Source organism: Haplochromis burtoni, unplaced genomic scaffold (genome assembly GCF_018398535.1).
Source record: "Haplochromis burtoni strain Fernald_Lab_line unplaced genomic scaffold, NCSU_Asbu1 Contig_46, whole genome shotgun sequence".
Classification (NCBI taxonomy): Eukaryota; Metazoa; Chordata; class Actinopteri; order Cichliformes; family Cichlidae; genus Haplochromis; species Haplochromis burtoni.
Genome location: NW_024582407.1, coordinates 2,649,991 through 2,677,806, shown reverse-complemented (window position 1 = coordinate 2,677,806; position 27,816 = coordinate 2,649,991). Strand labels below are relative to the sequence as shown.

Here is a 27,816-nt window from a genome sequence, read left to right as displayed (position 1 = left end):
TAAAGAGGTAAGAGGCTTTTTAGCTGCAGAGTCAAAGATAATGCATGGCAGTACATTTGCATTTTATTAAAGCAACCAAATCACTTATAATAACTAATAACTGCACAGATTAAGCCATAAACTGAAACATTAAAAAATATGACATACTGCACGGGACATTTGGAACATTTTGAAGTTCTAACGAGGCAGTCTGTGTTGCTCTCTATCAGCCTAAGTAAACAAATGTCCAACAGGCTTTGGAATCACTTACAGGTATAAGTGAACAGGGGTCTGAAAGACTTAAAAACCTGAAGCTTGATGGGCTCCATCACGCGCATCACACAGTGCAATCATTAACCTATTAGCTCACAAAGTCCTTCAGACATGTGGATCCATTTTCCAGGCCTTGGCCACATCACCCTCTCATTCTCTGTCCCTCTTGCTTTCTCTTTCCCCCCATACTCTCTACACAGGAACAAGTGAGCACAGCACTTTTTCCCCCTCTTTCCGTCCCCCTCTGAAGTTCCAGCTGCTGTAGACAGACTAATGTGTTCCCCAGAGCTGAGGGGCAGACCACAGCCCCAGGAACAGACTGGGCCCTGCTACCAATAAACTCTAGTTTCACATAGAAAAAGAGAGAGAAAGAAAAGAGAAGAGATTCATTATACAGTCAGGGAAAACTTAACTTTAAACTTTCTCACTCATAAACAATTGTACCATTGTGGAGTTTTATTGATTATTTTTGGCTGCTTCTATACTGCTGACATTGTAAACAATTAGCTTTTATTTAACTGGAAGAACACTATTGGGGCTGGTAAGCAAAGGCAAATGATGACTGATGGAGGGGACGATGGAAGACTTTCAGCAACAAAAAAGCTGAAAACTGACCTCTGTAGCTTTAAAAAATTAAAATCCCTCAAATCTTTCTGAACACAAAAAATAGAAAGCTTAAACAAGAGAATATTTGCTTTTTCTTACTTACTCTGAAAATGAATATGATATAGATATAGCCAACAACACTTTTTATTGATTTATTCATAGACAGTGAATAGGCATTGAATGAATTATTCTCTGCCAAATTCAGCTATTAACATCTTCAAAACTAAAAGATCGTGTCATTTTAATGATATGGATTACAGACTGTATATAAAAGATGGATGTCGCTTTTGGATGTGAAAGTCAAACCATTCCTAACGTCCCTTTAAATCTTATTTTTAATAGCCAGCAGTGGATGATCCTCTAGTTACAAAAATGTGTGCTTTCAGAGGAGTCTAGGGGAAAATGATCCTTTGGCTACTTAGTCTGTGAGCACAGACTCACCTTTACAGTAAAATGTAGTATAAAGTAGGATGTTCAACAGTATGAGTGGGAAGTCTTTGGTTTCACGGTCAGAACTGCCCCTTTACTCATAACATCCAGTTTGAAAACACTAAGATGGTGATGGTTAAGTTGCTGTGCTGGAGGCTTCACTAACCTTTGGCTACTATCACGATGGCTTATTTGAAGTCTTCCTATTCATACCTCAGATTTTACGTTGACATTACTCTGTCGTCTAAAACTGTGGTAATAAAAGAAGACTATTATGAAGTTGAAATATGTGGTTATTACACTTTAGGTGCGATAATTAAACAACCAGAGGTAATTATTCTGCATGGTTTCAATGTCCCTTTTAATGCAAACCAACTTTGCTTGCCCTCCCGCCCTCACATTATAACAGACTCATCGTCTAATTTTCCATCTAATAACTCTCACTAGTTCCACACGCTAAGTTCTGCACATTAACAGAAATCCGAGTTCCAAACGAAAATCTAAATAATGGTGCCTTTGCAAAGTGACCACAGGTCTTCTGGGGCTTCATCGCTGACACATGGTCTGGATAACTCATTCTGACTTCATATAAAACAAACACTTCATACTCATAGTGTTGAATGTCTTGAATTACAGCAAACCTACTCAAATTACCTGCTTCTTATTTTGCAGGCAATTTTTAGTAAAGCAGGTTTGTTGTTTATCAAGAAAAAGTCTGATGCATCGAAATGTTTCAAATGCATGTGCAGTGAAAGGTTTCTATGATGATGAAGATTCTTAAACGGCCTATATCTTTATGTTACAACATGTTATAAGTACCAGTCATTCCTGAATCTGCACAGCCACTGACCATGTGCTGCAAACAAACAGGGGAAATCCCCCTCAATAAAGACCAGACTGACTGTCATCAACAGACTGAACAGGTTTTATCATAGAATGAACAAACACAAAGCACATGTCACTGCTCTTTTCTGCACTCCTTGCAGACATTGTGGACCGAACAAAACCTGAATGCTTCAACCTCTTCAGACTTAAGGGTGGTTGGGGGGGTCTTTGTAACACACCTCACTCTGCAATCGTGACCAACTTTTCAGCTGTGTCACAGAGCCATGAGAGTGAGCTCCCTAATGCAGCTCTGCTATGATTCGCAGTCAATAGGCCGTGGCTCTCTGCCACACATTCCTTCACATGACTGGCTGTGATTAACATGCAACGTGGATCCCTCTGGTCCAGTAGACAGACAAAAACGCAGACAGATAGGGATATTGAGAGAACTGGAGAGAAAATGCAACAAACATATGTGCTACAAAGCAATGCGTTTTCCTTTAAATATCAACACCGTCCATAGATTTTTACCTGCCAGGAATAAGTGAGTGTCTCTGCAAATTGGTTGTGAAACGAGCATTGTAGTATCTGTTAGTTGTTTTTGCAGCTTGTTGTGTATGAACACTAACAAGATCTGGACTGACTGCAAGCCAGCTGTGTTTTAAAGACCCATCTGGTTGCACCTGCATGCTCACTTTGCTTCACTTGCACTCTGAGTACTAGGCTAAATTTGGAACACTGTCATTCCAGACTTGAATCGCCAAACCAACAAAATAGCTTTTTAACAGCAGTTTAACGGGAGAATTACAAAACCGTGAGTTAATATTTTTATTCTGTTGTGCTGGCTGTGACTTCAGAAAGCTTGGTCAAAAATACCTTTGCAGACTTTTTCACTTCAACTAACTCAGGACTCATTGGATAAATGCTTATTTGTCAAGCCTTAATTTGGCCAAATGAACTCAGTACAGTACTCAGTGAAACCAATTCAGAGACTTGTACATACATGGCAATAGACACACAAAGGTATGTCTGTAATTTTGTAAAAGCTGTTTCCCTTTACAGTCACTGCAGTATGGGACTAGATAAACAGATGTGGTGGGACATTTATGTACAGTCATCAAGGGCATGGAAAACATGCTAATATAATGGTGGAATAATTGTACAGCATTTTAAAAAACAAGAATTGTTTCAGATTTTATCACTACAGTCAAAAGTCAAATATATACATACATACATTTACTTAAATCATTTAATAAGTGACTCTGAAGGTTCTGAAGGATCTATTAACTTGAAAAGTTAAAGAAAAGGCCAAGGTCTACTAACTTCTCAGTGATCATGATTCATTGCAGCTGGTAGTTTGTCTTTGTCAGGATAAAAAGGATTTGTTTTACTCAATGATCAATGCTGACCAATACTCAGAACAAAAAAAAAAGAAAAAAGAACAATGGGAGAGTCCAACGAATTCAGCAAAGATTTAAGAAGACGAATTGCAGCTTTACACAAGTTATGAAGGTGTCTTGGAGCCATTTCTAAAATACTGGATATTCAAAGATCATCAGTTCAAACAAATGTATAAGTTAATCAGAATTGTGACAACTTTGCCAAAGTCTGCAAGAATAGCCAAAGTGTCACCCTCAGATGAGAGAAAATAGGTTAAAATGCTTAAAAACAACCCAGGAAATACCAAGAAAACAAGCCTGCCATGAACTGGAAACTACTGCAACACCAGCTTTACTGTACATAGAAAAGAAAGTTTTACACCACCGTGGACCAATAGGGGGCTGACCAGGAAAGAAGGCCCTGCAACAACAGTAAGCATGACTAAAATTTGCAGCTGCCAACATGCACTAACCACATGTCTTCTAGAGAAACGTTTTACAGTCAGACGAGACAAAGACTGATATTTGGCCACAGCAGCAAGAGAACAAGAGGTGAAACTTGCTAAGGGAAATTAACCACATATTAATAGGGGTGTTTGTATATAGTTGAGCCTGTATAATTCTGACCCTGTGTGGATGACATAAAATCCCAAATAAATTCAAACTTGTGCACCAAATTTAAAGTCATTAAACATGTACATGTACAGTCATTGCACCCTGCAAAACAGATAGTTCAAAGAAATCATTAAAAACTTACCATGAAATTTTAGAAAATACTTCTATAGCTGAAAATTAGATATTGTTAGAAGTTCAATAACACCCTCATGTCTGCATGCTAGCTAAGAATAAAAGCCAAAAGGCAATTAGCTTAGATGCGCATAAAGACTGTCAGAGAAATACTGAAAGCATACATTTGTCTCGTTTGTTTAATCAGTACATAAATAGAAATGTCAAATAACTATAAACAAGTAGTTAAATGCTCATATTATTTCTTGGCGAACAGAAGCCAAGTGCATGCCTGCTTTGAGTCTCTACTGCCAAGTCTTTACACTGAAAACAAAGCTAATCAGCACATCTGGCTCTTGCTTAATGTTTAATGTAGACAGATGTATGGTCTTATTGATCTTCTTATCTCACTCTTGGCAGGAAAGTGAATGAGGACTATTTCCAGTATTTAAAACTATTCCTTTTATGGTGTGCTTGCTTAGATACAAAGCAAGAAAAACAAAAGCGAACAAAAAATTAATGGTGTTCACTGAGAACACCTCTAACTACCACATCTTCTAAATTTTGCAAGGTTTCTAGAAGTCTGACACTTTAACTAACCGGTGCATCGATCTTAATGAGGGCGATGTCTGATTTCTCATCCACGTCTTTGATTTTGGCATCATAGGAGGCGCCGCTCTTTAGCTCCACTTTCACTCTGTGTTTATTGGCCACCACGTGGGCATTGGTCACAATTTGGCCATCTTCAGACACAACAAAACCAGAACCACTGGCCACTGCCACTTCACGCTTGGAATAAGTCATCCTGTGGAGGGAAGAAAGGGAGACATTAGGAAAGAGTAGGAAAAGGTTAGAGTACTGGTATTCTTTCCTCTCCCCTTTAACAGTTTTTCCAGAATAGTAAAATAAAGCAGTACATGGTGTAATAGAAGTGTTAAATGCAAACCAAAAGTATGTATACTATATATATATATAAACAGTAAGAAGGTGAGTATATAAAGCTAAGCTGGAGAGATGAATAAAACAAGAGACAGATCTAAGTGAAACAACGACGGATGAAGGAGAGACAGAAATCTGAAAATCAGAGGGTTTTGACCTTCAAAAAAAACCACTTCACAAGTGATGGTGACAGACAGAAGAGAGATGAGACAGATGAAGAATCAAAGTGTCAAAGAACAAGAAGCAGAGATTAAAAAGCACAAAAATCTGGTCGGATGATTTTTAAAAAGAAGATGAAAGACTAAACTTGAGAATAAGGTGCTCTACCAACTGGTGCAGTGTGTTTAAGTACACAGGTAGGTTGTAAATTCTAGGGTTTTTCGGTCTGCCCCTCCCCAGCACCGAGCACAGACACACAGGTACGCGGCTCATACTTGCGGTAAAGTTCAATGTGAACCACAGACGGAGCAATTTTCTCCACCACGTCGGCAATGAAGTTGTATTTGTGCCTCGGGCTGTCTGGATTGTCTTGAGCTGGAAATACATCATGCACACACAAATACACAAATAGGATGTCAGCCTGGTAAAAACAAACAAAAGATGCATGGAAATACTGCATGATGTAAGAGCTGTGTGAGGATAGAGAACCAGCACATTAAACTACCCTTCATCATAACACATCTGGGAAAAGAACAGATGACAGTTCATCTGCGGTTGAGACTGTCTAGGTCTAGGTCTGACACACATGTACTCACTCATTTACAGAGTCTGGTAATAAACCTTACAAATAAACACTTCACACTGACATTTACCCTTATCTTACCCCATGGTTAAGGGTGAAAACAGAGCAGTTCTAAAACCATCCGCAGCTCTTTTGTCAAGTATAACACACAGACAGTGTGACACTGTATGTTAAGGGACTGCCAAATTCACTGAATCACCCATCCAGCTTTGGTAAGTCAGGAAATGCTGACTGACTTACCTGCTCATTAAATCCTACTCAAATGACAGTTTAAGCAAGGCTATGAATCAAGACGTCCCCAACCTTTCCCTCTTTGCTTTTCATCCTTCCATCCATAAGCTGTTATTTTGCCACATACTTTGAACTATTTTGTCTCACAAGAACAATTTTCAGTCATTACTTTCTCCTAGATGACAGAAATTGCAAAAGTATAATCCCCTGGATATCAGTGATTGCACTGAAGGGTAAAGAAACAACAAAGAGACACTTGAGTTGCAGTTAAGCTAACACCAGCATTTAATGAGCATCATGCTGCTGTATGGAACACCATTAAAAAGTACAGTCCACAAACATTTGACAAACTGCAGGAAGTAAATTCTTCTGCATGTGGTTGAAGTCTTGGTGGTCGCAGTGAAGCACCAAAATTTGTTTAGCGGGAGTTTGTTAGCTGTGAAAGTGTTCTGTTAGCTAGCAACCGTCATTATAAACTGAAGATAAAAGATGGATACAGATCAGTTCTGTATCTGAAAAGCAACGCCAATTCAGAAGTGACTTAAACCAGATCTCTTTCTAGTGGACTGTTGCAGTGGGCCACACTGAAAAGTTAATGAAGACATAAAATTAACAATGAGCAGAACTGAGTTTAACTTATCGGAGAGGCCCTTCACTACAGCTCACAACAGTTTCTCATGAGGCCCCTTGGAAAAACTAATTACCAACCCCTGCTGGAAGAAGTCATAAGGAAAATTACTTGGATTAACACTTTCCTGATGAGTATGTGGTTTCCATGTTGGACCCACCCCTTCCAGCACTTCCAGTTCTAAAAGCTAAAATGCTCAGACACTTCACAATGGTAGCTCAGGAAAAAGTGGGCCTTGGTTATAAACTGTTATGTTTTTAACTGAATCATAAACACAGAAAGATGCATGCATGCACACCTGCGACAAGAAGCTCACAGTAGTAGTGATTCTGGTAATATTGTCCTCCCACTTTCCCTCAGCTGAGCTATAATGTAATTCAAATTCCTTTACACTGGATGTAGACAGAAAACAGTTCTACATGAATTTACTTGCAGTAAGGTTTATGGATTTTTTGCTCATGTTATTAAATATTAACAACAGCAGTAAGGTCATGCTTTTTGGAAAGAGACACTGTTGTTGAGTTAAGCAGAAGGAATATCATTTATTTCTAATAAATTAAAGTGAGGCGCCAATATGTCCAAAACTGGACACCAAAACAGTCTAGATGAATGAACAGTGCTACAGTCCGGAGGAAAACATATAAAGTACATTTTGGGGTGAAAATTCCTTCAAGATAAACCCTTTGAGCATCATGAATGTTTTCCAAATCAATAATTTTACTAGAAATTTTTTGAGTTGTGGAGTTTTTCACCTCACGGATGTATGTACTGAAATCCATTTCAGTCCTGCTAATAATTGTCAAGCTATTTCTCTAAAAAAATTCAGATGCCCACCTCATAATGTAATGAAAGGACAAATGAGGGGCTCACCAAAGTTAGCAGGTTTCTGGGCATCTGGCGATTAAGATTGCCTGTGCAGAATTTTACTATAATCCATTAAATACTTGATGATTATTTCTGGGTATACGGTGTACCAAATGCTATTCTTAGAGCTAAAAGCCACTGAAAGAAACAAGAAAACCAAGTTGCTCATAAATAAATGTAACCCCCTTTTTTTTCCCCAACCCCGACATATATTTTCCTGAACTTTAAATCAAGTATTAAACATTATAAAGGCCAAACATCCTTCTTGCAATAGTATGAAGAAAAGATGGAAATTTTGGAGTAATTTCCTCCCTGCTAGCTTCAAACCCGGGGGGTTTCGTGGTCAGCTCTGATGGGATTACTGTGAGAGAAAGCAGGGCCCGGGGTCCAGAATCTGTGTTGTTTCTGGAGTGCACAAACAGGCTCCCAGTCTCTTCCACTTCACCATGTTATAATGAGTGAGGCCTCCTTGCACACATGCGGAAACCAGGAACACTCTGCTGCCACTACAATGCCAGTGTGATGATAGCAGACTTATAGGCCTAGTGGTGGTGATTTGGTAGAGACGGGATGTCATGAATCAGCCATTTTCTCCTGAGTTATATAGTGAGATAGATCATTTTATTGCTCAACTGAGCTTACAGCTGAAGCTTAGAAAGACTTTACTGTTGGAAAATTAAGTTGACTTATGAGCGAAACTGAAAAGAAGCGTCTAGATGCCAAAACGTGACTGATTCATCTTGATATGTGGAGAGAAAGTGGGATTTAAAGGCTTCTGATCACTGTCTCATCTAAGTATTGCTCATGAAAAACCTCTCCATCTGCTGAACTGCTGCTATAGTAAGATGGGATCTGTGATTGCAAGGTAATTTTCTAAACAGCTTATGTGTGTGTGACATTTATACATTTAATTAGAGTCATTATAAGGAAAGAAAAGAGGACATGCTTTTGATGGTGTGAAAAGTGGTGCGTTCAACTTCTTTTGAAAATGGGCTTGTTTAGGGTGTCACAGAGTACATTATAATAGACTCAGAAACTGCATGCAGTTTCAAAATAACTGCATGCAAATTTAATGGGCATAATTTGCCCGCAGGAGCTATTTGGAGATTACCTAAAGGCAATCATTTAGAAGCTAATGTAAAAGTAAGCTGTAGGTCACTAATAAACAAGGCAAATGGCTTTTTGGTTCAAAAAGCAGATTGAACTAGAAATCCAAGTAACATAGTGTTTTTCCCTCATAGGCGACAAAACCAACATAAACACATATAATAGGCATATAATAACAGAATGACCAATAATAGACTGAAAAGCAATTTTCATGCAGATTGATCATATAGAGATATATACTCACTTGCCACTTTATTAGGCATACCTGTTTAAGTACTTGTTAATGCAAATATCTAACCAGTCGGTCACATATCACGTGCACATGGTGATACCAGCTGAAAGTAATTCAACTTGAATATAAAAATGGGGGGGGGGGGGGGGATTTAAGAGACTTTGTATGTGGCATAGTCATTGTCATCAAATGGAGTGGTCTGTTTATTTCAGAAACTGCAGAATCTGCTGGGAAAAAAGAAAAAGAAAAAATCCAGTTCTCTGGATGAAAACATCTTGTTGATGGCAGAGCACAGAGAATGGCCGGACTACTTTGAGCTGATAGGTAAGTCAACAATAACTCAAATAGCCACTTACTACAAACAGAGTATGCAGAAGAGCATCTCTGAATGCACAGCACATTGAACCTTGATGTAACAGATGGACTAGAGCAACAGAAGACCACACCGGGTGCCACTCCTGTCAGCTAAGAACAGGAAACTTGAGTCTACGGTTCAAATCGGGTCTTCAAAATTGGACACTGAAAATTGGAAAAATGTTTCCTTATCCGATGACATGTGATTTCAACATGTGGATGGTAGGGTCAGAATTTGGTGTAAATACCATGAAATCATGGATCTACCCTGCTTTCTATCAGTAGTTCAGGCTGATGATGTAATGGTGTGGGGGATATTTTCTAGACACACTTTGGCCCCCCTCATACCAAAGAGGCATTGCCACACACTATTACTGCTGACTATGTCCAGCCCTTTATGCCCACAGTGTACCCATTTTTGTTCCGGGCGCTTCCGGCGGGATAATGTGCCATGTCACAAAGCTCAAATCACTTCAAAGTGACTTCTTGAACATGACAATGAGTTCACTGTACTCAAATGGCCTCCACAGTCACTAGATCTCAGTCCAATAGAGCACCTTCGCAATGTGATGCAACATTATTGATGTGCAGCCTACAAATATGCAGCAACTATGTGATGCCATAAACCGAGGAATGTTTACAGCACCTTGTTGAGTCTGTGCCACAAAGAGTTTAGGCAGTTCTGAAAGCAAAATGAGGCCCAAACTTGTACTAACAAGTGTAATAAAGTGGCTGGTGACTATATCTGTGTGCACCAAAGACGCATAAACAACTTTATAGAAAGTAAACTGGAAGTGGAGTATTTCACACTTGGTAAATTAAGAAGCGATATATTTGGTGTAACAGCAAGTACACACTCTTGTTACTCCGACTCACCCTGTCAGACACTTAGTCTAATTGCTTTGGTTTATAGGAAAGCATTAGCAGAAATAACTACTGACTATAAAAGTAGTATGATAATATGATAAACAGTAATACTGTAAATGTTAATGATTAGCAGCACACCACAAAATATCACTTGAGTTTCAGGGCAATGGCAGACTGAGACTTATGAACAGTCTTGTCAATATCACAGACATTACGCTGCTATTCAGCAGCTATTTTGGAGATGGCACTTAAGGTAAAAGTAGGGATGGGTCAAGTGAGTTGCATGTAATATAGAGTGGATGTGGTGTTTAGATTTTTAAGCAGTCCAAAAACAAAATTGTTCTTATGTGGGAGGGTGGCATTCCTACTAAGCAGTAACTTATCCTGACAGAGAAGCGTATACACACTCTCACCACACAATTTAAATGATATACTGACATAAAAACAGTAATAAACCTGCTTTAAGTTTCTGTGACCTGATGAAGTTAAGATTTCACCCATATGCAAGACATATTGAGAAGTGTGGTAACTGCTAATGAAAGCCTCATAATATTTAAGTATCTATTAACAATAATCAGATGTCGGAAAGAGCTTTTTGGAGTCAGTTCAAGCATTAAATGTGAGGAAAACCATTCAAAAACAACATTTATTAAAAGGAACCTAATTTAAAAGTACTCTCCCCTCCCAACATACACACTCAAAGGCCCCCCAACTTCACAACCCCATACATCCATTACCCCTCCCCACTCAACACACGAGCTACAGGTCAGGGTGTCTTTTCTTCTTCAGCTTTCCCATGCATAGGACCCTTTGTTTTATTGGTTCCTGCAGACTAAAAGACGATTTGTGTTCTCCCAAGAAAAAAACCTTAAGAAATGAAAAAACATAGATGTGAACAAAGTGGATTCAGTCCAGCTGGAATTAAGCTAATGCACTAGCAAATCTTTCAGATATGTTAAGAAGGAGGGGCAAAGGAAAGGATCGTTATCAGCATGGACATCCGGTCGGAATGCAAAGAACACAGCCATCAGTTATTCTCCGGAATTTTAGGTTTGTTTTCCTTTAGATCAAAGGTAATTTAACTAACCAAAGGGGAAACTCATATAAGCTCTGAAAGAGCCAAAATAAGTTTAGAGTAAATCATTAACTTAAAGATAGAAAGGTTTAATAAATTAACTCTTTTCACTCCACATTAGCATGAGAATAGTGAGGGGAAGGGTGTATAGCCCGTATACAAGGTGTGCCAGGTGGAATAGAGGATTAAAGGAACCAGTCAGTGAAAAGAAAGTAAGGTCAGCAAGTAAAGCTACGTCAAATGGGTTGTTGTCAAAGGACAGTACTGATTGTTTAAAAAAAAGCAAATAAAATGTAAATAGTGTGGCCCCTCTTTGGCCTTAAAAAGTATGGCAAGTATGCGCCTTAGTGCATATGTTATTATAAAATTACTTCCAGTAGGTCATTGATTTTGGCTCGCTGTACTTCTTCAATGATTCAGAACATATGAGCTTGCTACAGTGTTAAGACCATGAATCATTTTGTTTCGATGGGGCTTTTTTCCCCAGTTATGAAAGCATACAGTTGAGCTTTGCCGCTGTTTATAATACTACAATGACACACTGGCAGCTGTTTCAAATGACTCACTGAGTGATTATAATTAACCCAATTTTTCCATTCCCAATATTGATTCAATTTACCCTATTTTAATCCAGTGAACTTAATTTTTTCCATTGTGAACTCCATCTAAGGTTGAAAGCACATAATACAACCAGAAACACTCACACCGAGTTAGTAACAGGGCAGTTAGAGCAGCATGGAGAACCCATTCAAAACAATGTCACATTTTATTGTTAGAAAATGATGTATGTCGATCAGTACAGTAGCTGCAAAAGCAGGCTTTAACCCTTTAAGAGATATTAAACCAATGCAATATTCAGTACAGTGTTTAATAACACTTATCGTGGCCCATAGACAAGAATGGAGGTACAGCAATTTGGTGTGGTGCAAAAGCATTACATTTCTCTAATTAGTGCAATTTAGGCAATTCGGACATACACAAATGTGCTTATGTTGCGGTCAGTATTAGATGACATTAAAAAGAGGCTGAGCAAGGAAGGGGCTGCAGCAAATATAGTTTAGCAGAGAGAGGAATGAAGGAAGCAGGAGAATTACAGACATCAAACAGGAAAAAGAACAGATGAGAAAAGCAGACAGGCAGACATTCAGAACCAAAAGCAGACACTGACAAGTAGAACAACAAAAACAAGTCACGTGCATGTGCCCAAAAATGATGTTTTAACATCATGAGTGGCTGAAACAAGTTGCGGAAGAATGTGCGTATTCAGCAGATGTCACTCGCTGGAGTCACAGAGTACATTCTGTCTGCAACATCAGCTATGAATTAAAGAGCAGCGCAAACTGTGTCGGGTTTTCAACTGGATTAAAGTCTAAACAGATTATAAGAAAGTCAGCCTCACCTTCACGTTCACACCTTCATGCAACCCCTCCATAGTTCTAGTTCACAGTTTGAGAGGCACCAAGTGATTCAGTTCTGATCTCCAATACTCTTCAGCACTTTTCCTGTCAGTCTGTGTCACATTAGTGCTTTTAAACTGCCAAAAAGTTTTTTTCCTGCACTTTTTAAAAAAAATAAATAGATAATTTTTAACAACTATGACACCAAGGTCACAGTCAAATTTTGGCCTAGTTTTTTTCTTTCTTTTTTCCCCAAAATGAGCTACGCCTTTACTGTCCAGACACGAAATGACATCATGCAACTGCGCTCACATGTTTTTTCTTAACATGAGGCCAGGTTGCGGTGTATTTCAAGGCACTCAGAGGGGTTTAAGTTTCTTTTCAGTGTCAGCTCTTGACATTCTGAGTCAACAGACCTGTTCACAATTTATGTTAAAGTTGACATTTCTTTTTAAAATATGTGCTTCTGCTACAGTCTTAGTCAGCACCAGCCTGGACAGGGACAAATCTAATGCACGAAATAAAATGCAACTTCCAGCTATGGAAATTCTCACAGGGTGTCTTGGAAAATCAATAGCACTCACCACAGTCTTGCTCAGTTTCAGACATGGTTAGCTGCTCGGGAATGACTTAACCATTTAAGCTGCTTACATGACTGACAAACAAATGTGGCGATGCAGTCTGCCCTTCCACTGTGCCCACATGGTTTTTGATGTACATGTACAACTTTCCCGAAAATATGGGTTGCTAATTTTGTGTTTTCCTCAATGTCTCCTGCCTGTTTTAAACAGTCTTCAACAGAGGTGGAATTTTGGCTTTGAATCAGTGCCAGGAATTCCTTCATGTGACTGTTAAGTGTGATTTATGAGTGACAACACAGACCAGGAGTGAAAGACACTTCCACAGTCAAAAAGAGAACAGAGGAAGAAGCTGGGGTGGTGGTGGGGGGCTGTGGCAGGGTGGATTAAGTAAGTTTCCAAGCCTTGAGGTAAGTTATAGATCTTTGATGCAACAGGTGTTTAACGTTGTCATTTGTGTGTTTTTAAGTGCACATATGTTGCCAAATTTGAGAAGAAAAAAAAAGTACGTACACAGTAACAGTAAAAACCGTAAAGGACACAATGTTTTTACCACCTGCAGCATCACTAGTGATCGTTTTTTCATTCCTGGATGTTTTATGTCATGCATAAATTGTAAAAAAATTACACTATTAATGATGACATATGACTCATGTGCATTCTCATTTGGGCTGTGCTGTTTCACAGAGCAGCAGATGCAAAGAGTGAAGTCTCATTATAAGTGAGCTTCACTGATTAGCACGAAATACCTGTCACATGACACTATGACAAAATGCAGGTCCATACTGAAACACTTCCATTTATCATTATAAATATATCTCCAGTTATATTTAATAACAGTTTATATCATACATATCAGGTTTTGACATTCCATTCTATTCAGCTAATGCACATATTTCAGGCAAAGACCACACGGCATAAAGGAATCAACCAGATTATAGTCATGTGACTGCTGGTCATGCATGCCAGAGTAATCCTAAGGTTCACATCAAGCTTTACAACAGGGCATAACTCGTGGCTTCATTCAGCCATGGGGGGGAAAAAGAAAACAACACAAAAGAAAAGCCCTCTCTGATCAAGTCTAATTGTAATGCAGGATCAAGGGCTGCACTTGAATGGCTGCTCTTGTGGTTCCAGACACATGGGGATTGTGTGCCACTGAATGCAGCGCTGAGCTACAACATCTGTGCGACCTTGAGACAATAAATGCCCAGTGAGGAATGATGGGATCACGTTCAACAACAAGTTGTAAATAATTAAGGTAAAACGGCCAAAAAATGACACCATGTTACAGAAAATGTGCAACGATTGATTTCAGCTGCAAAACTAATGTTTTTGGCTCACAACGCTCAAAAGAGAGTAGCCTATTCATGATTCTTGACACTATACTGTAATCAATTAACTTTAAACGTCGAATCTACTCCCTCCTATTTATTATCAATATCTCAGTGTGTTTTGGGTTAAGGGTGTCTTGATCAAAACAGTGTGAGTTCTACCTTTCCCGCAGGCTCCCCGCTGAATGAAAAGAACAGGTGGCTGTTGCAATTTCTGCGCCCGTCGACTGACCCTCTTCAGCTCGCAGATATTCCGGTAGGACACCCCATCGCTTCCACAAACCGCTTCGGTGGTTTTGCACACGCAAATCCCACTCTTGCTTCTCCTCCTCACCGTCACAGTGTATGCAATCCCGCCGGAGACCGAGCACTCCAGCTCCTCTCCGCACACTGGGTCGCCGAGCTTCCCACTGCCGCCGCAGGCTTCGCCTTCACCGGAGGCGCACACCGGGCAGCAGTGGCAGGCGTCGAGGGTTTGTCCTGTCGGACAGTCCGCTGGTAGCCGAGGACACATCGACTTATCACACCGGGAAGGACATCCGACAACATAACGGCTGGAGATTTGCGCATCCGCCGGCACGGCTGCAAAGGCTACGATTGCGCATAACAGCAACCAAAACATGTTTCAGACTGAAAAAGAAGCTCCCCTAAAAATTCACCAGAAACTTTTAAAGAGTTCCAAAAGGTCGCTCTGTGCTAGCAGTGTTATGGGATGACAGAGCTCAGTGCTGAGGGGGGAGTCAACCCAGCTGGAGAGGCATTTAACAGAAACTCCACTGCGTAACCAATTACGCGATTTTACGTTTTTGCTGGCACGGCATCAAACATGCAACTCACTTTCTAGATAATAACAACAAGCAGGGTGATTGGTGGCTTTACGTGACGTACTGAATCGGAAGAGTTAAATTACTGACAAGTCTCCAAAAGCGTGAAGATAAATAATCAGAGGAAAGAGCAGAAAATTGCCATGACTGGTGGGAGGAAGTGATTTTAAATATATTAGTTTTATTTCAGCCTATTACAAAACTTTAAATATCAATGTCAACTTGAAAACAAGCAAGAATATTGAGAATATCGAGACTATTTTAGTCCACCAGTGTTTCCTGTCGATGACTGATGAAATGAATAATAGCAGAATAAGGATGCATGTAGCCCAGATGTTTTACGCTATACAGCCTTCCACACATCCAGCGTCACTATTTCCTTATGCTGTAGTTATTTATTTTCCTGTTCTAATGCTTCCTTGTGAGTCACTCCTGGCACCCGCACAAGCCTCATGGCTAATTAAAAAAAATCAGTGGTGGAACAATAATTGCGTGGATTGTGGGTTTTATGCGTTCATGCACACTTAATAAACAGCCAACTTTGCTCCAGTTGGAAGACTGCATGAAGACATAACTTATCTAGGCCTGTTTATCATGATGCAGGGTTAAGCACCCAGCAAGTAGGGGCATAACAAGTCTAGTACAGGTATCCAAATAAAGAATGCACTCAATTCAAGAGCAATCAACATCGTTTTGTACAACTAATCACTCAAAATATTTGTAAACATCAACTCTTGACACATTTCCAGCAACAGAGTAGCACATTTTAATTTTGGCAAACAGCAAACCGTTGTTAGATTAAGATGTCTGTGGTGAGCTGTAAGAGTCCAGTAAACTCTATAAATCAGCCTCATAAAATACCCAACACAGTTTGATAGACTGTGTTAAGACAGGCTTGTTTTTTCTCTTTTTTATGTGCCTCTTGGTTTAAATGTGGTCGACAAATACAGCAGAATATTTGTCCATGCCCCTGCTTGGGACCCTGTGGTGTGCTGGGGCTCAGGAAACCCAAATCTCTTGTATCTTTGGGGCAATTAGAAGGGGGGCATAACGGAAACAGACTGGACTCTTGTATAGCACAGGAAACAGAGTCTACAATGTAGACTGTAACCCAGAGCTGATGTTAAGAGTTAAATGACAGGGTTCATTCATTTTTTTCGCAGAAAAAACAAAAACAAAAAAAAAAAACAGAGCTGAAGCTGAACGCTCTTTAATTTCAGTCCAAGACAACACACATTGTTGGCTGATGCAAAAACGGCCGAAACCCACGCAACATCATCAGCTCCGTTATGTGGCACTACGTAGGCGAGAAATGGTGGGAAAACTTGCAGATGAAAGCAACCTCATTTATAAGGAACACCCATCCTTCAGCCGAGGACAGTGAACGTAGCCAATGATGGACGCCACTGAGGTCTGTGTGATCTCGCCTCCCAAGTTTGTCCAGGCTGTGAGTGAGGCCATTGAAGGACCAAAATGGAGCTGTACTTCCACATCTGAAGCCACACCAAAGTCTGGCATCCTCCAATGAGCATAGGAGCTATGGTATATATGGAATATCAAAGAGCTGTACATCCAAGCTCATACTTAAACACACCAGCTAATTATAAATGATTTTGCTTCTTCCAATGACACCATCCACATGTACCGTAAAATGTCCACACATGCAGCATTCACAATTAACTGCACACATAGAGACGAAGCCCCTGAATATGCCATAACTCATTATCCAGCTGATTAAAGAGGCTTTAAATATTCAGTCCACACGTACCATATCAAGCTCAAGGCTGAATATGTAAGGAGCACCTCATTAAGAGATGACAAACGATGCTCATACATACGCTTTATCATCGATGTTGGAGTGGAAATACTTGCTCCATGTACACCGACTGTTCTACATTGCCAAGTTGGCTTACTTGTACAGTTTCCATTCATACTTTTGGTCCTCGATGAAGATGATTGTCTCTTTTTACTCAGCTGTAGTGTAGATTAGGTTTTATCATCAAGCCGTGAGGAAGAATTTAAATATCACGCACAATTTCAAATTCAATTTTAACTAGCAAATAGGAAAGGCCCACCTTAGTCAGATATAACGGCAAACACATTTTATAGAATTATAACAAAATAAAGTTGAATTATGTTTGCAAAAGTTCTGATACTTTGTGTATTTATATTTTATTATATAAATTGTTAATGCAGGGCTTTTATATGGAGTGTGGAGTTGATGGCTTTTATTCAAGGATCCAAAAATGGTCAGTTTCTTATTTATTGTAATTATTTTGATGGCTTGTTCTGGTTGAGGCTAATATTTCTGTAAACATGGAATTAGGGGAAGCTCACAGACACACCCTCTTTTGTTAATGTGGCTTTTTGCATGCTTCTTACATGATTCTTGTTATGATTCTTGGCTGGGTCTGTGCTGAAACATCTGTTTCATGCTTCTCGTGTGTGGTGCTTTGCACTCCATCAACTGAAACCTTTGCAGTCATCCGTGATGAAAACATAACTGGTGGTTTATAGAGCACAGGAATGTTTTCAATGACAAAGTGAAGATTTTTCTCTTGCCACAAGAGGGCAGAGGAAACTCTCTGCAATCACATCAAACACTCAAATCAAACTGTGGATGCTGCCAAAAGTTTCTCTCTTTGCAGACTTTGTAAACCTCTTATATTCCACCAGACTCATGCTCTCCTGGATAAAGATAAGCACAATACTGAAACATGAGCACATTTTCAGTGTTTATTTCTTTCAAGTCATCCACATAATAAATAGAGACAATTCAAACCAATTACACTAGACTGAAAAGAGGGTGAAATAGCTTGGCTTTGCTAGGCTCTAATGCGGCAGGCACTTAAAAAAGATTAGTGTGTATTATTTAGAAGGATTACAGTGGGACTTTTTTTTTTTTTTTTTTAAATAACACCATGAGGCAGCTTCCTGCTACTAGGCTGTCAACACAAAAGTGAACAGGAACAGGACATGCCTAAAAGCATATAAAAAATAAATCTGTTTCTAGTCTGCAAACACGCAACAACCAAAACATCTGTAGATTAGAAAAAAATAATACAATTTTAGGTATTATTAAAACCTTAGCATGCAACATAAGTGGCTGAGCTTGAATACTTTTTCTGTTAAACTATGAATTAAAACGTATGCACTTGATCAATTCAGTATTATCTTCAAACTAGTAAACACAGGTTTAAGCAAATATGTCTTTCAGGACCGAGCTAAAGCTCACTCTGCCATATTGTTGTTGCTTTTCTTTTTAAATCAATATTAATTACAAAATGCATAGAAGCATAGTCCTCATCGTCTTCTTGTTCACTTGCTACTTTAAGCCGTCATCAAGACTCCAATAATACAGAGAAATATGATTCACCAGAAAGAGTGACTTGGGTTGTGACATGGTGCACACGCTGTGAAAGCTTTCAGTTTTTCTTTTTTCATCTGCACGGCACTTTGACTTTACTACCACAAGTGGATTATTGGTTAAAACTATTTACTGTCGTAGTAGTAGTAGTAGTACACAGAAGACTACTTTATTTTGTCAGTAACATCAACTCAATCAACCAAAACGTTGTTGAGGAAACAGTTGCAAAAAGAACAGACCTTAACCCTCCCCGTATATTTAAAAACAGATTCAAGTCAGTGGCTTGGCCACTGTAAAAAAAAGAAAAAAAGACTAAATACATTTCACCTTGCATAATTACACACATCGGATTGTACATAACTATTTCCATTTTTTATATATATATATTTTTTTTTAAGTCTAGCCCAGTCCAGAATTGTCGACTTTTAATTTGCATTAAAGTGAGGATTTGATCTCTGACTTGGCCTGCTCCAAAAAATAAACACTGGCGATAGTACACAAATCCAGTGTTACAATAATGAGTATGAATGGATCACACAGTTTAGTACAAGTAGATCTGAGAGGTGACAAAATGCCAGTCCTCACTTTGAACACTCTTTTCAGATGTGAGGAATTAGCTAGCACCCTTAAAAGCTCCCTTATTTTCTTGGCACAAAGTGGTTTGCAAAATTCCTCAACACTTAAATGCTTTTAACACCTCTTTATGCCTGTACAGATTAAAATAAAGCTGTTATTGAGTGCTAATTGACACAAGTTAAGTAGAAGGTGTAAATTAACTCTTGGTAAATAATAACATCATTTAAACTATGACAGAAGGCGGGAAGGGGGGGAGCTGGGTGGGTAGAGCCTGGGTTGACTTTGGCACAAGAGTGCAGTTTCTCCTGTACACCGATGGAGTAGTTCCAAAGAGTTTGTGACAGAGCTTTGACTGGGGAAAAAAAATTAATGTTGCTCACAGGATTTCTTCTTTATCTGAGGATCTCAGTCAACTTCCGCTTGACTTTTAATGTCCAGTTAAACGGGTTAGACCTCACTCACTGGCAGAACAGCATCCTCTAGGTTCAGGGGTGTTTCAGGCATGTGGGGCTCAAAGCTGCTCCGCCGGCGCCACGGTGACTCCTCAGAGCTGGCGACGTTGGTCACGGGAGCGTCGCAGGTCACTTTGCCAGGCGTGTTTCCTGCAGGGACAGGCGTGCTGGCGTGTGGCTGTGACTGGGGCGTGGCAGCAGGCTCATGAAGTGCTCGCTGTCCCATGCCAGACTGTGAGCGTGTGCCGCACGTGACAGCACTCCCCCACTCTGGGTAGCATGGTGGCACTGCAGATATGGGCGAGCGAGGGACGGGGGGACCCGTGGGGGTGCGGTAGAAAGTGGAACGGCTGCCGTGTTCCTGCAGCAGAAAAAGCACGAGGAAAGAAAGAGCAAGAATGAAGGAGACAAGAGGAGTTGTTGTTAGTGAGATGAGTCAAATCCTGAGATGTGTACTTCATGTGAGAAGAGCCAAAGTTAGTTACAGACTTGGAATTAGCGCCCGCATTTGAGGCCTGATGCAGCTTGAAGTTGTAGGTGCTCAAGAATGAAGCATTGCTAGAATATGGAGATGACGGCAGTAGGAGTGGTAGCAGTAGAAGTAGAGGTAGCAGGAAAAGTAGTGTCAGGAGGTTTTAGTTTTGGTAGTCTCAATAGGTTGCAGTAGAAGTTCAAACAGAGTGCAGTGGTTGGTTGTTGCTCATTATTTCACAGCTTTTCAGATTTCAATCTCTGAGGAAAAAAAAGATGTATCAGAAGAAAGAAAAAAACTCAGTACAGGTAGGAAAAAAAGGGTCAGCAGGAGGTGAAATGTAGGTTAGACAAACACTCTGCAATGCTCTGTAATGCACCAAAATGTGCACATGAAAGCACCACCTTTATGGCTGTATATTTTTAAACATAGCCTCTTCACCAAGATGCTTATTCACGGTAACACCATATGACATTGCAGGCCTGTGCAACTTCCTAACTATCACTTACGCGTCATAAAATTTAAGAGTAAAATTGTAGCACAAACATGACAGAAAACCACAGTAAGCGTCACAAGTGTATTAAAAGTTCTTTTTTTTGTTCTCGTCGTTGAATCCAAATGTCCAAAATCAAGCTCATGTCGAAATTTAGCGGACAGTGGGAGGGGAAAGATTAGACAATCTCACAGTATGAAGGGTTGGGAAAACCCAAACCTTTACTGCAGTGCCAGTTGTCATCCATTGTAGGCATTTAAAGCTAACCTGCTCTAAATTTGACTTTTTTTTTTTTGTTAAGAGTCGAGCCCAACCGAAACAGGATATTAAAGCCTGATGTTTTGTGATTTAAAAATTCAATATAGCCGCCGATATTTTCTTTTCATTCAGACACACAAAACAAAACACTATTTATTCTTTTATGTGTCATTATTTATGATTACATACCAACATAATAAAACAAGATTATTTTTAAACGGCATCATTGCAACAAGTGTTGATTGACCTGTGTTTGTGTGAATCCGCTTTGCCTACTGGGAAGTTGCAGAGTGCCTTCTGGTGGACAAACTATGTAACAACATGCCACAGTTGAAGGGTGTTTCCTTCTGTCCCTTTATTACTTCCCTTGTTTTCATCAACAGTCACAAATGCCAATACTGATATATCAACAAATAGCTAATATCGGCCAATATATCAGCCCAACCGATAGCTGTTTAAGAAAAAAGCCCCAACATGTCACTATGAAAACTGAGTTTGTGACTCTGGACCTGTGGATTCAGCTTTGGTGAGTTGTTGTTACACATTCACAACATTCAGAGATGTGCTTTCGGAAGTCAAGATGAAAACAAGGATTTTGTTGTATGGGAACATATGAGAAAGATAAAATAAACATACAGGCAGCGAACAGGAGGGAGGAGAAGAGACAAGCAGGATGTCACACATCTAAGACAGGTACACAGCTGCAGCAGACTGCAGAGATAACAGAGCACGGAGGGAAGAGAAACAGAAGGTGTGAAAGATGCAGTAATAAAGACACAGATACAATTAGGCTTAAACTATTCATAGCTAAGCTGGTCAGACAGTTCATGCAGTCAGAGCATATTTGTGCATGAATACTTCCAACTTTGCACTGAAATGTCATCAGCAACAAAGAAAACATAAGAAAGCTGTGGATGAAGATGAAGGCTGCAGGGCCTTGTGATGGTCAGTTTAGAGTCATTTTGTACTGTGGCAGAAAAAAACCCTTCATTTTTAGCATTTGAAAGACTTGAAGTATGTTTGATTTGCACTGCCATGCCTGTGACAACAGCCATCACATGCAAGAGAAGCAAGCACACCTAGACTCTTAAAACACCTGACGCACAAATTGCATCCCTTTAGCTGCAAATATTCTAAATGCAAAACCCCTAAACTTTATGCTAAGCTTGATATCAGAGAGCTGCAAAACAAAACAAACAATTAAAAAAAAAAGCAAAGGAGATTGAGGGGTGAAGATAAGCAGCGAGAATGAGGATGTGAAAGGAGGAGGAGCAGTTGTTGGGTAATCACAGCCATACGTAGGGTGTGGTTGGTTCAAAGCAACAAAAAAGAAAAAAGAAAAGCGCATCAGATGTGCAGTCGGATCTGATCTGTTCCCCTTCGTCCACAAACAAAAGGACCAGCCAATAAGTGAAAAAAAAAAGTATTAAAAAGCTGAACCCAGAGCTTAAAAAAGGGGGAGGGAGTGGGATTTAGACGAGCTGACATACGTGCTGCTGCACTCCCCGATTCGGGACGTATACCTCTGTATACAAGGGTTCGACAGCCGTCTGGCCTGCCGCATCTGCAACAACACAGCGCAAAGCAGGATTAGAGCAGATGGGCCATCTGCCCACTGGGAAAGGAGAAGAAGAGGTGGAAAGAATGTGAAAGGAAGAAAGGGAGAAACGGATCGAGAAAAGAGGCACAGGGAAGGAAAGACAAGCTAGAGAGAAAGACACAGAAGGCAAGAAAGGAAACCACAGAGAAACAGACGCTTGCGGATAATGACTTCAGTCTAACCAAAAGGGCCCAAATGTGGCAGAGGCTGGTTTTCATCTGCAGTGAGGACAATGGAAGTGGTTTATTTCACTGCTCACCTACTGGGTCAAGCTGCTCGACTCCCTGCACGTAGACTTCTGAAAAGTAACTAATGCTCAACAAGTGGTGACAGCTGGTTATCCATTACCCACTTTAGCTAAATCAGTTCAGGGGCAACCCAATGGGACTGGAACTAAGTGGGTAGCCATGAACTTCAGTGTCCACAGTTTGTTTCCAACTGAAGACTTTTTGCATGCCATCAGTCTCTCTATTGCTCTCACTTTGATGCAAATACATTTAAAGAAAATAATTTCAAAAAAGTAGTATTAAAAATAAAAATCAATCCCGTTTGTAGGTGGTAATGAAGAGGCTTGAGGAACATTCAGAACCGTTTTGAGCAAAGTTCAAGCTATAATTTGCCCCCCGATTATAAACATCACAATCCCCTTTACAGGTCCATAGCTCAGGAGTTAGAAATTACAAGTCTATGCCATTCTGTACTATGCAACTACAACACAATATTGTTAAAATACTATTATAGGATGAACCAATGTCATGCGGAAAAAACGGAACAGCCAATTCTCCTATTATGCATTTGTTTACAAAGAAGTAAAAGAAAAAAAAGAAAAAGATTGCCACTGAAATTGCGTGAGGACGTGTAAGAATAAGAAAAAACAAGCGGCACAAGTGAAACAACACACAAATCAACCATATCATCTTGACTACTACAAACCACGTCACTCAGTAAGTCTCCCACTCTACTCATGCAAGTAAAATTCAGGGCTGACGTTACTTTCGATGTTAAACTTTAATCTAATTGCAGTGACTTATGTTCCCTCCCATGGTGGATTTGTGTTGTACCGTAGAAGAAGATACTTACCGTGGCAGCTGACCTCCCAGGGCCCCGCTGGGCCACAATGGCCCCCGACACAGCCTTGATCCAGCTGTGCATCTCCTCTGGACTGTCCGCCTAGTGGAGACAGACATGAAAAGAGGCAGAACGGAATGAAGGAAAGAATGAGAACATAAGGAGTGGAAATCAGGATCAGAAGTGGCGGGAAGGGTAACATGTAGTTGGTAAAGATGCAGACAAGACTGAATACCAGATTCATCAACATTAGTAAGCACTCACGTCTGAGCCATTCTTTTCATCACAGAGTCGCATACCTGTATGTAAAACGTCCTTGATGTGGTGACAACTTCAAATAGATTATCTCTCATCATAATGTCACTACAATGAAGCAGAAAAAAAACAGGATCAAATTGATCTCATCTCTATCTTTATCAGAAAAGGTAAGCACAAACCACCGAGACAAAGACATTTTTCTGTACAATGGAAAAATGTTGGGACTTGTTAGATACCTCTGCTTGCACTCTTGGACTTTGTGAACTTCTTTTAGTGGGATCATTCTGAGAGGCTCTTTCTCCTAAAAACAAAGAATTAACTTTTCATAACACAGGACAAATATTATTTATAATGCATTCACATTTAAAATGCTGTATCTAATGGGATAGCTAGAAAAGGTGCAGAGTTTCTGGTTCACAGGGGAAGAAGGAGGTTAACTTTCCAAGAAGTAGCAAACTGCAAACACTAATGGTTGCAACTTTCTTGACACAGCACTTTGATACAGCAGACAGAGAGTCTGTGTCCTTGAGGCCTGTTGATAGCCAAATAGACAGATAAAGTTGTCAAATAAGGGCAGACAAGGACAGGGTAAGGGACGTACGGTATTATCCAGAGGACAGTCTGTGTGTGTGTGTGCGTGTGAGTGTGTGTGTGCAAGTAAGAAAACCCGGAGGGAAGAAGGCATGATCGGACATGTACAGTGAAGGCATTGAATTCCACAGGCTATGAATAAAGCATGTTGGAACTCGGGGTTGTGTTTGCAGATACTTCCCCCTCGGATTCTGGAGGAAAATCAAATGTGTGTGTACTACAAATCTAAACATTCCATAAAAGCTTCATGTAACTTAATCACAGTTAATTACCAAATCTGACTTAAAGTAACTCATTGAATTCTCTTCGAGAAGAAAATATCGCCGTTTCCAGTTCCTCATCTGGGGAGAAAAAAAAAAAAGATAAAAAAAAAAAAGAAAAAAGATTCAGATTACAGAAGCACATCTTTTTATACTTCTTACACATTTTACTTTACTTTTGGGTCTTTCTAAAAGTATAGAATTGTACACATAGGAGGAGCTGAATTTTCTTAGATTATCATTATATTAATTGTAATGGAGCTTACCTACTTTATTTTTTAATTGGGTCCCTGAGCAGAACTACTGCACAGGGGAACCCATCTGAACACCAACACAAGGACAAATTAAATTAACTAATTTTAAGCAAAAAATAAATAAATAACCAAAAACAGTGTCAGTGGTTGTGTCAGTGCTCACCACAGCTCCTTGCTTGACGCAGTAGCCTGACTTGATGACATTGTGGTCCTGAGCTGGCCTCCCCAGGAAGTAAGGCAGCTGGCTGTGGGAACGCTGCATGGCCTCACGCTCAGCTCTATCTGCGCCATCACCTCCTTCGTGCTGGAGGGTGAAGGACATAAAATAATGTCAATTTGAAGTTCATTGTGAAAAGCAAACACCACAAATTGCCACTTTGGATTCTGTGATGACAAACGATCAGACAATGATCCTAGTTAACTGAATTTTGAGAAAAAGACATTGGTCAAGAAATAAAAATATTCACCAGTCACTTTGTTAGGTACACCTGTTCAACTGTTAACACTCATATCTAATCAGCCAGTAACATGGCAGCATGCATTTAGTCCTGAAGACACGGTCAAATCGAGCATCACATTTAAGTAACTTTGAACGTGGCTTTGACAGGCTGGTCTGAGTGTTTTAGAAAGTGCTTATCTACTGAGATTTTCCCACACAACCACCTCTATAGGGTTTACATAGAATGATCAGAAAAGAGAAAATATCCAGTGAGTGACATTTCTCAGAGGACAATGGCCAGAGTGCCTGGAGCTGAAAGGAAGGCAACAGTAAATTAAATAACCACTTGTTACAACCAAGGCCTGCTGTGAATACTTAGCTCATCTAACCATAAAGCAGGTGTGCTAAAGCAGCAGAAGTAGTCATGGATTCATCCCATTTTACATCAATGATCCAGGATGCTTCTGGCGGTGTAATGGTGTGGGTGATATTTTATTGCCCCATTTTGGGTTCCAGCATTTTCATATCACAGCCTACCTGAGTATTTTGGCTGACCATGTCCATCCCTTTATCTTTTAATGGTTACTTCTAAGATAACATTTTTTGAATATGCCAACGAGTTCACTGTACTCAAATCAACTCCAAAGTCCCCAAATCACAATCCAACAGAGCACCCTTGGGATGTGGTGGAATGGGAGATTCGTATCACGGATGTGTAGCAGACAAATCTGCATCTTTGATCCTATCACGTCAATGAAAACCTCTGAGGAATGTTTCCAGCACCATGTTAAATCTCTAACACAAAGAATTAAAGCAGTTTTGAAGGTAAAAGGGCATCTAAAGTTGTACTAGCATGGTGTATTTGGTGACCTGACTGGTGAATGCATAATCACTGTTAAAAAAACAACAACCTGTGATTAACATTACGACGACTGTTGCACAGATATTAAGATAATGCAGTAGTTTCAACATCAGACATTAAGGATCATTTCCTTTATCAATAAATTATGGATTAAAGTAGTTATCAAATGTTATTAATCATTTATTGGTTCAACAATAGTTTTGCACTTTAGAACATAGAGATATCAGTTTCTCCAAGATCAAAGGGAGGTCTTTAAATTGGTCGATTTATCTGACAGGTTAAAACTGTAGAAAAACAGTTCTGTGTTTGAAGCAGAAAATTTCACACGTATGAGAGCCTGAACGCAGCTCTCTTTGGGCACTTTTGCTAGGTGAAAACTAATGATCTAACAGTTGGAAATAGCTTGACTAAATCATTCTAACAGATACAATATAAAAGCAGCATTTTGGGAATAGCCTAGTTTAAAAACAAATCTACACATTTTCTTTTGAAGGATTTCCCAAAGGTGGGATAAATAAAGTACATGTTATCATATGTATACATGCAAATGTAATCAAATACAATATGTGGTTCACTGCATTCACGGGTAAAGTTTACCTGTGTTTGGGTGACTATGGGCACTCCTCCAATTATCTCAGTCTTATAGGAGACTTGTTTTTTGGGCCCTGCAACATCTGGCAAAGCCTTTTGGTTCTCTGAGTTCTGCTGGCCATCAGACAACTTTGGAACCTTAAAAACAAACAAACAAACAAACAAACACACACACACACACACACACACACACAAAAGCTTTAGGTATAAATAGCCTCTTTTTTACAAACTTCAAGCCAAGCTTCATGAAACTTTATGCATGCAAACTCTGACAAGCCTTTTATCCCCATTTCCCCTCCACATGCCCAAAACGTCATTGTCCTTTATCCCAGAACTCTGTACAAAGCAGCATCCTGTTAGTCATGCTCTGACTAACTTCCATCTAGTTCCTTGAAAGAGGAAGAAATAAAAGTTTTTCCAAGTGATAAAACATAAACCAGAAAGAGCAGATTAGAAAAGCTGAATCTGAGATGGGTGTGTGTGTGTCTTTTGTTTATCATCTCACAGTGATCTTGGTGGCTTTATTGAGAGCGTTGACCCAGTCGACAAGGTCCTGCTGATCATTGGCCTGCAGGAAGAACTTCCTCATCCCAGCATTGATGACTTACAGGTGACAAAAAAAGAGCATTGGGAACAAAAGAAAAAGTGAAAGTACATTCTTCTGTCACAATCAGGCTACACTACACCCTCTGAATTACAAACAAATACACATACAAAGAAATATTGAAGTGTGTTTTCAGCCCTTTCTTGTATCAGTGTCAGGACACATCCACCGCCACAGATTTCTCTGGAAGTGAAAAACAACTGAGCCAAGGGACTCTCCCACACACACCCAGCAGCATTTTCTCTGCATGGCGATGATGACCCAGCTAGACTCAGCTGTCTC

At 39.8% G+C, this 27,816-nt stretch overlaps 2 protein-coding genes across 10 annotated transcripts in view; both read right to left on the bottom strand.

Annotated features, from left to right (window-relative positions):
• The window catches only part of LOC102289482 (serine protease HTRA1A), a 30,737-nt gene extending 12,751 nt beyond the window's left edge, over positions 1-17,986 (bottom strand). Inside the window, exons 1-3 of the mRNA XM_005947320.3 lie at positions 14,728-17,986; positions 5,591-5,690; positions 4,818-5,022 (exon numbers count right to left, since the gene is read on the bottom strand). Coding sequence (XP_005947382.1) covers positions 4,818-5,022; positions 5,591-5,690; positions 14,728-15,187 — 765 coding nt within the window. The 5' untranslated portion in view covers positions 15,188-17,986. The remainder of the gene's footprint in view (positions 1-4,817; positions 5,023-5,590; positions 5,691-14,727) is intronic.
• Positions 17,987-18,111: 125 nt separating this feature from the next.
• The window catches only part of LOC102289782 (pleckstrin homology domain-containing family A member 1), a 20,960-nt gene continuing 11,255 nt past the window's right edge, over positions 18,112-27,816 (bottom strand). For 4 of the 9 annotated variants that reach the window (XM_042220321.1, XM_042220322.1, XM_042220323.1 and 1 more), the window contains 10 exons: positions 27,436-27,533; positions 26,937-27,068; positions 25,202-25,342; positions 24,797-24,865; positions 24,170-24,234; positions 23,975-24,038; positions 23,688-23,777; positions 22,498-22,571; positions 21,644-21,718; positions 19,777-20,145 (listed from right to left, as the gene is read on the bottom strand). In XM_042220321.1, the coding sequence (XP_042076255.1) occupies positions 19,914-20,145; positions 21,644-21,718; positions 22,498-22,571; positions 23,688-23,777; positions 23,975-24,038; positions 24,170-24,234; positions 24,797-24,865; positions 25,202-25,342; positions 26,937-27,068; positions 27,436-27,533 (1,040 nt within the window). In that variant the 3' untranslated portion in view covers positions 19,777-19,913. Of the gene's footprint in view, positions 20,146-20,273; positions 20,517-21,643; positions 21,719-22,497; positions 22,572-23,687; positions 23,778-23,974; positions 24,039-24,169; positions 24,235-24,796; positions 24,866-25,201; positions 25,343-26,936; positions 27,069-27,435; positions 27,534-27,816 lie in introns of all 9 variants that reach the window. The other 5 variants (XR_317358.3, XR_317359.3, XM_005947323.3 and 2 more) reach the window with 5 other exon arrangements.